The sequence below is a fragment of the Prenolepis imparis genome, unplaced genomic scaffold (assembly GCF_030444845.1).
Source record: "Prenolepis imparis isolate NDT839.2.m4 unplaced genomic scaffold, iyPreImpa1.0 SCAF_8, whole genome shotgun sequence".
Classification (NCBI taxonomy): domain Eukaryota; kingdom Metazoa; phylum Arthropoda; class Insecta; order Hymenoptera; family Formicidae; genus Prenolepis; species Prenolepis imparis.
In genome coordinates this window covers 5,221,264-5,230,484 of record NW_028141166.1, presented here as the reverse complement: position 1 = coordinate 5,230,484, position 9,221 = coordinate 5,221,264, and the positions used below count along the sequence as shown (strand labels likewise).

Here is a 9,221-nt window from a genome sequence, read left to right as displayed (position 1 = left end):
TTGGCAAATGCTTTTGCAATGCTATAGTATTGCGCCGGATCGTCGACGACGATTTCCCTCGTTCGTCCCATCGACGTGTTCACTGAATGCAACCCTTATATGGTTGGAAGGTCCAAACGGAGGATTAAGCACAGGCCTTATACGTGGCTCATGGCAAATCCCCTCGATTATGCTTAGAAATATCTGCGAAACGCCTGTATCCTTGTATCGAGGCTTATGGTTTTCGCAAATAATATTGTTGGCGATGTAATGCGGTTTCGAAAGTATATCTGTATAGCGAAAAGAGAGAGAGGAAAGGCGACATTCAAGATTGCTGCGGCGTCCCATATCGGTCCGAATAGATGCGTTTTCACTCTTAAATAAATATACATATGTTTATACTTCATTAATTTTTATCAAATATAGATTTAAAATGCAGTACAGGTTTTTTTTTATAAAAGGCAGGATTTGAATTGATGAAACGCGAAATTACAATTTCTTCAACGTGTCGGTAGATATTCTGGCTGAAGTTTTCATGCATGTATCGTACCAATTCGGGCCGATTAAACGCTCGCACGAGGATTAGGATGCATTTCTGTCGCGTGTGCATAAGAATTGTGTCGAGGAAATGATATAGACTTCGTGCACGCGCGAGCGTCCTCGAATAAAAATTCCCTTTCGTGGCTGGTTCGTCGGATCAAAGAATTTTCTCTGTACATTATCTATATTACTGTCCACACACCATACAAGCGCGCGTGATCAGTGTCGCAGAAAATATTTCAGTACGTGGTAAAAATAATATGTTTCCACGTGATCCACTGGCGATCCATTCGTTTTCCTTGAGGAAGAGAGCTTTATTTCACTATTGTTGCACTGATATAATGATGAAGGAAGTGAGCGAGAATGAGAGAAAGAGAGAAAGAAAGATATAGAATATTTGTAAGCTATTGCGTCGAATTGTATCAATCACATTGCTACTATTCGATTATCTAATTGTAAACGAATCGAGAAAGGAGGAAAGAAGGAGAAAAAAGTGTGCGTGTGCGTGAGCGAGCGAACGAGCAAATGAGAGAGATTGAGCACAGCTTGCATATGATGCGCGCAGTTGTTTCCAGACGGAATTGAGAGAATTGTCTAATTAATGAGATATTGTAAATTATTCTATAGCAAATGAAAAGCGCTACGACCGTTGCAGCGCGCTCCTCGAGAGTCCTCTCCGAAAATTCGAGATGACTTTCGAGGGACGAGATGCTCTGATCGTTTCGATGTTGATATGTCAATGCTGTGATGTTATCCTTTGAAACTTAAACGAGAGAGAGAGAGAGAGAGAGAGAGAGGAGGTAAATTCCCAGGCTCTCCCTTTCCCCCCTCACCTATTTACCTACCCTCCCCCACCCCCTCGCCCTCGAAAGATCGGCTCTCCCCCCCTTGAGAAACCAAATATTTCTATTATTGTAATTCCCTCCCGCATAGCCCTTAAAGTAACTAGATTTTAATCGTATATATTTAATGTAAAGATTATTATTGTTACATCTCTCAGTGATTCTTTCCTTCGCCAGTGACGTCTTGGAGAGACGAGGAGCGGAGGAGTATCGCGAAAAAAAAAAAGTACGTCGTCGATCACGAACGATTCTCTCCCGCATGTCACTGGTACCCCTACATTTGTCGCATTTGTAAATAAAATTTTTATCATCACATGACACGTCGACGCGTTATATATTGTTCCCTCTTGCAAATTGTTTGAAAAATATTTTGATTATGCATATTTGACACGTACACATATATTTATATAGATACATTTAAGAAAAGGTATTTAAAACGCAAGGGTGGCGAAAGATTTTCGTACACGTCGCAAAGTAAAATAAGAACACGTTTTTTAGGACACGTATATAAATCATATTATTCGATATTCTCTCTTTCCTATAAAATATAAACGGACAATACAAAAAGATATTTACACTCTACGTAGATACATTAATTCGACATGTATAATTGCATGGAAACTCTATGCTCTATCGACGCACATTACAAACGACATACATACATACATCGAAGACTCTTGTAGGTACATATAAATGCACATTCGGCTGCCGTTTTTCGACACCACGTGGTTACTTAATATTTTTCATATACGTATCTCCCTTTCCCTCTCTTTGGCAATAAAGTATAAAACGTAGATCTTCATTTATTCATTTCCACCGTATGGAAATGATGAAGAGTCACGTGAATCGCGTATAGGTAAGTCTCAAAGTGTTTCGCACAATTTCTCAGATGTTGCATTACTGCTTCACAGCTGATTAATTTCAATGCGATAAGGTTGTTTGCCTCTGCGATAACGGGGGAGCAATGTTTGCAATCGGTTTCTTGTAAATTACACTTCCGTAGTTACACACGTGATTAGAAAGAATAATATCTACATACACAACTAGAGAAATGATTATTACAAATTCTTACAGGGCAATTTGTTAAACAATAGTGAGTGTTACTTGAACACGTTTTTCTCTCTCCCGTCTGTAATATTTATGTATATATAGGAAGTATCCGGTGTTTCCTGTTTGATCGGTTATTGTACATACAAAATTTTTGATAGACGAGAGAGGTTTTAACATAATTATTTAAAATTATTTTCGGATGAACTTAAGTAAACGCTTTTTACATTTTATTACATAAATAAATAATAATACATATCTGAAGCTCTTCTCGCGTTTTAAATCGCTCCAAGCGAGTCTTACTTTTGAACTATGCGGTTACACGATTTTATTATTAAAATTATCTAATAATTTTGTATTAATTTATAGAAGATATAAGATATAAAATTTACTCCGAGACATCAAGTCGACACTTTTTTCCAACACGCAAAAAAAGTGTTAAATGTTTATAAAAATTATCAAAATCTTACATTTATGTGTAGACAGACTTGATGAATGAGCCGCACACACGAATGCAGCACATATTATTCATACATATATAAATACACAAAAATTTTATATATGTCTACCTTTGGTACAATTTCCCTCACTACTAACTAATATAATAATAAATTCTCTTTGTTCAAATGTTGTCAACCTTCGATCAGCTGAAATACAGGCAGCAAACGAGCGTTTAATTATTGCAATTTACTTCTCGAATTTCTTTTAAAAAACTGTGATTATAGAACGAAAAAAATAATGCTAAAGACAATTTTTTGTTAAAAATGCATGCTCGTTAAAGTATTAATCAAACATCACCGGTCAGAAATTATCGCGCCTGTTTCGATGCAAATTAGATCCTCTCAGCGAAGAGAAAGAAATTCGAGCTTGGAATCATCATATTAGATTGATCCAAGCAAGAACTAAATAAATCCAATTTGCATCAAGGGGACGCATTAATACTTTTCCAACACAATTCGAAGGTACATTTGTTGACGCCTCATGGTGCTCTTAGTACTTGAAGTCTACGTACGAAAACAAGTAGCTGTGGCGCATGTTTCCTAGTATCTCCAATAAGTCTCTGGTAACTCTGACCGTTTCGCGAGTCGGATCCTCGTGATTTCTTTCAACTTGGATCACGTTTACGCAAACCCGAGCGAGCGCGACTCGTCTTATATAAAGAGATAGTTCTCGTAATCGGCATAGGAGGAGGCAGTCACGTGTTTCGACGAGATCGGCGTCGACGGAACGCTCTGCGGAAGTTGCTGCACCCGCGGAAGCTGTATCTGCGGAAGTTCCGAGCTGCGAGGTACGACGATTCGCGGCGACTGATTGATAGAACCTAGGGACGCCGAGTGATGCTGATCCCGATGGACAATGTTGTTGTTATTGTTGTTGTTGTTAGTAGTAATGCTGACGGTTTTTCCGGCAAGATGGTGCAGACTCAAGTGATTGTTGTTGTCGATCCTCGAACTGTAATGGATGGGAGAATTGTCGTGGAGATCCAGCCTCGATATCGCCATGATGCTCGAGTCCGACGCCCACATGCTCTGGAAACGACGTCGGATTGTATAAACAGACGTTTGACTTTCTATTAAGCTCTTATGAATAATTCCGATAGCGGTATAATTATATACGGATTAAATTTGACGACTACAGTGTCTTTGTTTGAGAGAGAGCGCGCACATACATATTATAGTACTTCATACACTCTATTCTTCAGAGATCGATGGCGGAGAAGACTGCCATTGAAGTTGATTTATTATGACTATGAGACGGATCTCATCCTTTTAAATAAAACAATCACAAACTACTATTTACGCATTTTTCTTTTCTAATTAAAAAAAATTTTAATGATGTAAAACAAGTTTTCCTTTTAAACACAAATATAATAAATAATTTGTTCGGATCTAAACTGAGCTCTCATCAGAATGTTACAATAAACAATTATATGCAATACCTTTCGCCTGTAATCTGGATTGCGCCTGATGCGAAGATGTCGATCCGTGCTGGTCCACCGTTGTGTGACTTTTAGCGGGGAATCGTCGGGGTGTAATTTCCTTTGGTACTCTTCACTTTCACAGACCTCGTAGAGAGAGAACTGCTCCACTGGTTCCTTGGAGCTGTAGCAACTCAACAGCATTTGGATCAACTCGTCTACGGTGGTCCGCTCCGAGACCAGAAGGCTTTTGTACTTTGACTGTGAACAATTATTGCAGAAAATATTAAACTTTTTTTAAAAATATATATTTTTTTATTATAAAATAGTTAGAAATAGTATAAATGTAGACTTGATATATTTTCAATTATTTTTCACGATGGAGTGTTTTTTATTATATCGTAATGACGTTTAATCCTTATAATATAATATTTTATTGTTTAGGTTTTAAAATGGTATGTGATATAATTGTAACATTCACAATTTATTAAAAAATTACAAGTTTCTTTCGTATATAAAAAAAATCTGTCTTCCTCTCATATATTATATTTAATATTAAAATGTATCTGTTAAATCTCCGTTTGCTTGTAGAAGAGTAAAAGTTTATTTACCCCGGACATGAGTGCGCTGTCGTATATTTTGACGAGTCCGCCACGGCGCGTCTGCAACGAGAACCTGCAAACAAGGAGGAGGCACACATTATGTAAGCACACGCAAGTTTACATGCCAAAGTTTCCGCGACGCTGGTAGAAGTCGGTGGAGGTTCAAAGGACAACCAACTTTACTATGTATTAAAGCACCGGTTTGCGTCAGGAAGAGACAAACGCTCTCGTCCTGTATTACGCGTACAAGTCGCACCGGAAGTCTCATACTACCAAGAAAACATCGGAAAACCGTTCTAATCGTCAAAGAGCTACGACTTCTTTTCATAAACGAGCAGATGTGTGTTTCAGCATTTTTCATGTATTTTACAAAATATTGTATCATATTCTGAAATCTGGATCCACAGCGTTTACGAGCGAGACCACCGTAAAATATCACGAATTCCGCAACCGAATAGCCTTATTTACATTCCCCGGGAATCGTGCAGCGACCCACGCGACAATTTGCGTCCGAGAATTACATCGGCCGTGTTCAAGTGATCCACGGGACGTGTTTATGGTCACGAGCCCTGAAATTACGGTCACGTAGCCGACCCACCGAAACAAGTATACAAAAGCAGAGAGAGAGGGTACCTGGAATCGCCTCGAGGATGGCAGGATTGCAGGACGGCAGGTCTCGCGTCTTCGTCGAGTGGTAAAACCGTGCGCACGTTGGCCCTCCTCACGGTCACCTCCATGATCAAGTAGAATAATCGCGGGTCGCGATGTCTCATGCGATACTTGTTGAGGAGGTTTTGCACGACCTCGCGACAGGTCGTCTGGTAGGTGATACCCAGGGTCTTGTACTCGATGTCCGGTCGCAAACAGTTGGCATAGACCTTGATGGTGGTCTGTAACAAGAAATTACAGGTTTAAATTAGCTCCTTGAAGGTTAATCACTCTATAACATTAAACAATGACACTCGTCAAAGAGTATGTTAAGAGAAAGGAATCCCCTTTCTTTCAGTTTAAAGTTAATTTCAGCGACGAAGGAGGGAACGTCCTGTTTTGCCAAGGCGGCAAAAACCACTCCAAAGAACGAGGCTTGACAATTAGTCCATAATTAACTCGGAGACAGACGTTGCCCACGCACGCGACATAAAACGCTATCAACCCTTCCGATACGACTATGGTTATGAGGGGATGCGCGCACCGAAAATAAACCAGACACCAGATCGCCCCATTCGCAGATGCCATCGCATACGCTAACATCCGCTTGCCGGACTTACTGATGTATACGGATTTAGGATAATAAATGTAATTTCGTGCAAAGAATTCATCAAAATGCCTGTAAGATATATGTTCATAAAAAAACAGGCAAAGTCTGCATTTCTAAAAATAAATTATTTCATTATATTTATTTGATTCTGTGAAACTTATTACACATCTATCGCTTATTTTTTTATGTGGAATTTCCATTTACATCATCAAGATGTTTGTGTACCAGTGTCACAAATAAATAGGACATCAGATTTAATGTTGCAAACATGTGTTTCTTTCCACGCAAAGGATCTTTCCAACACGAGTTATGAGTTGATGAGGCTTTGCGAGTCAGTCGTACAATTTTATCACTTTTTTTCAGACCTGATGCGGGTCCGATGCAGACATGCGGACATAACGGTTCGAGCGTGCTTGCACATTCATTCACGCGAGGTGATTTCGCCAAAGCCAGTATAAATTGAGATCATCGCGTGAAACCGGAACCTGCGTTACGAAATCCAGTTGGCTCCATCCGGATCCGGCTGAGCCCCCATCGTGTGAAATAAACACGTTTCAATGTGACAATCATGGGATTATATACCTTCAATGCGCTTATTAAAATGTCAACAATGGAGTTCGTTGTGCACTGGCGCAATCGCGTATCAAAAGTTGGATCCGTCGAGATTATATTCTTACATTTCGTCTTATTGTGCAACGTTATGATGACTTTTTTGAGAAAGAAGACACGCTGGTTCAAAATGTGGAATATTTGCAATCCAATATAATGCTACAATTTAGAAAGAAGGTTATTAAGGAAAGAAGGTTAAATCTCTTAATTAAATGTAACAATGAAAATATTATTTGCATCGTTTGTCAATTAATGAACTGCACATTCTCATAAAAAGATTCAGACGTATTTATAAATCCGGGGAATTCTCAGAGTTTTTTTTACGACGACTAAGAATCGATAGGGAAACGTCAAACTTGGTCTGATAAATAGAGCCTAACAAAATCGAAGATATACAGCGTTGGCATAAATATACAACAGTGAGGTCCGACTGTAGATAGATTTTTCTCTCACAGTAAACTTTGCACGTTTTCACAGAAGCTCGATTTTATGGGCATAAATACAGAGAAATTTCTGATTCAGAGATTGGAATTCCAATGCGCTTACGTTAGTGGCATTTACGCAAGTTGCTTTAATACGCGTGCATCGATCTTTGAACAGATTTTTTCCTTAATTATACCGCAGCCGAGCAAAGTGCAAAGATCGTTATGAATCATCGATTCTAATCTTGTGTCAATAATAATTTTTTTTATCGCATTATTTAAATGAATGTATGTAAAGTTAATGGAGAAATGAGATATTGATATTTTACTATATCGTAAAATATGTCGCAAGTTAAAATATAATTTTTAAAAACCATTCTTTTTAATCTACATATTAATCTATAATAACAAAGTAAGTGTAAGCTTTAAAGAAAACCCATTAGATATTAATAACGATACAAGTCAATCATTGTTTTCTGCCGACATCACTTGCATATATTATATTTATATAAGAATATCGTACTAAAATTCACATTTCAGGACCATCTCGTAAAGATAGTCGATCGACCGTGTTTTCGTCCGACTAGCAGCTAATAAAAGTGAAAAGTGCGAGAGTTTGAAGGCACGCGAGTGTCAAAGCAAGGTCTGCGCTTTGTCAGGATCGAGAAGGACGTACGACATTCGGTTACGAGCGGTAGGCTTCAATATCTCACACCCGGTTATGTACAGGACAGAAATATATCTTGAGATATTTCGGTGCGGTGTTTTTTTTTTTTTTTTTTTCGAGTTTAAAATATTGCTCGACTTGCGCACGTGCGATCGACCCTGCGCTGTCAAAAACGCAGCATTGATTACTTTTTATCGCTATATAAAGCTAACATCGACACTTAATACCGAAAAGAAATCGAGGGAGCCGAAAATACAAACATACCTTCTTACCTTCCTTAAGTTGTTTTATTATGTCTCTCAACTTATGTATATTATTATGGACTTTAGACTGATTGTGAGCGCATTGTTCTGCGAAATGTATTCGTACGAAGTTAGCGACGTGCACCTCACTTTGCATAAAGTGCACACGTGATATTATATTGTCGCTATTTATAAAAGCGCACATAAAGGAGATTTTGCGATAACAGGACTGATTTTTCTGCCCTTGATCTTACGTTACAGCCGGTAATAGGATGCTATCGAGAGATAATGGCAGCTGTTATAGTATGCATTACATGTATATCTATGCTATACACAATAAAAAGTATATTAAAACAATAAAAAAGTAGATTTAATTTAATCTAGATTAGATTTAATCTAAATGAAAAATAATTTTAAATTAATTTAATTTAAAAATATTAAAAATATTAAATATTAAATTTTTCAATAGTCACTGTTATTCTCAAATATTATGATATCATGAATGCAAAAATACATAGTATAAAAGTTGTTATAAAATTTTTAATTATTAATTAGTATAGAGCAAAAAATACAGCATTTATATAAAATTTCAGAAATGGTGTGAGATTTTTATTTTCGACTATTCTAAATTATTGTTCAAGTCTCGTTATTCAAGTTCTAAAATCCAACAATCGGTTTAGAATAATTGCTTCTCAAATAAATTATAATTACACATTGAAGATAAACTATTCGAAGGCTCCGCTTTCTTTCATACTCGTTAATTACGCAGGCGGATTCCAAACGAGAGAAGCAGTTGTATTTTTATGCTGCCCTAAAGACTGGTTCTGTAAATCGAAGCTCTAATGAAGAAGTCACATTCGAGGAATTCGAGGAAGTCTTTAAAATCTAGCCGCTAATACGCCATATCGAGCACACGGTGCGGCAAAAAAATTAAGCTCACAGAATGGAATAATGGGCGCCATATGTCACACGGGATGCCCTCGTAATGAGGGGATCCGATTTAGCTGGAATCCATAAAAATCCCAAACTCGCTCTTCGCGAAGCGAATCGAGGCGTCATTATATACTCTAGAATTTCCATGTTATTAATTGCACA

The 9,221-nt window shown here is 37.8% G+C and overlaps 1 protein-coding gene across 1 annotated transcript in view; it reads right to left on the bottom strand.

The window, feature by feature from the left end:
• Rau (RA domain-containing protein rau) overlaps window positions 1–9,221 on the bottom strand; it is a 37,535-nt gene continuing 28,314 nt past the window's right edge. The window contains exons 3-6 of the mRNA XM_083044228.1: window positions 5,562–5,818; window positions 4,938–5,001; window positions 4,348–4,587; window positions 1–3,937 (exon numbers count right to left, since the gene is read on the bottom strand). Coding sequence (XP_082900354.1) covers window positions 3,560–3,937; window positions 4,348–4,587; window positions 4,938–5,001; window positions 5,562–5,818 — 939 coding nt within the window. The 3' untranslated portion in view covers window positions 1–3,559. The remainder of the gene's footprint in view (window positions 3,938–4,347; window positions 4,588–4,937; window positions 5,002–5,561; window positions 5,819–9,221) is intronic.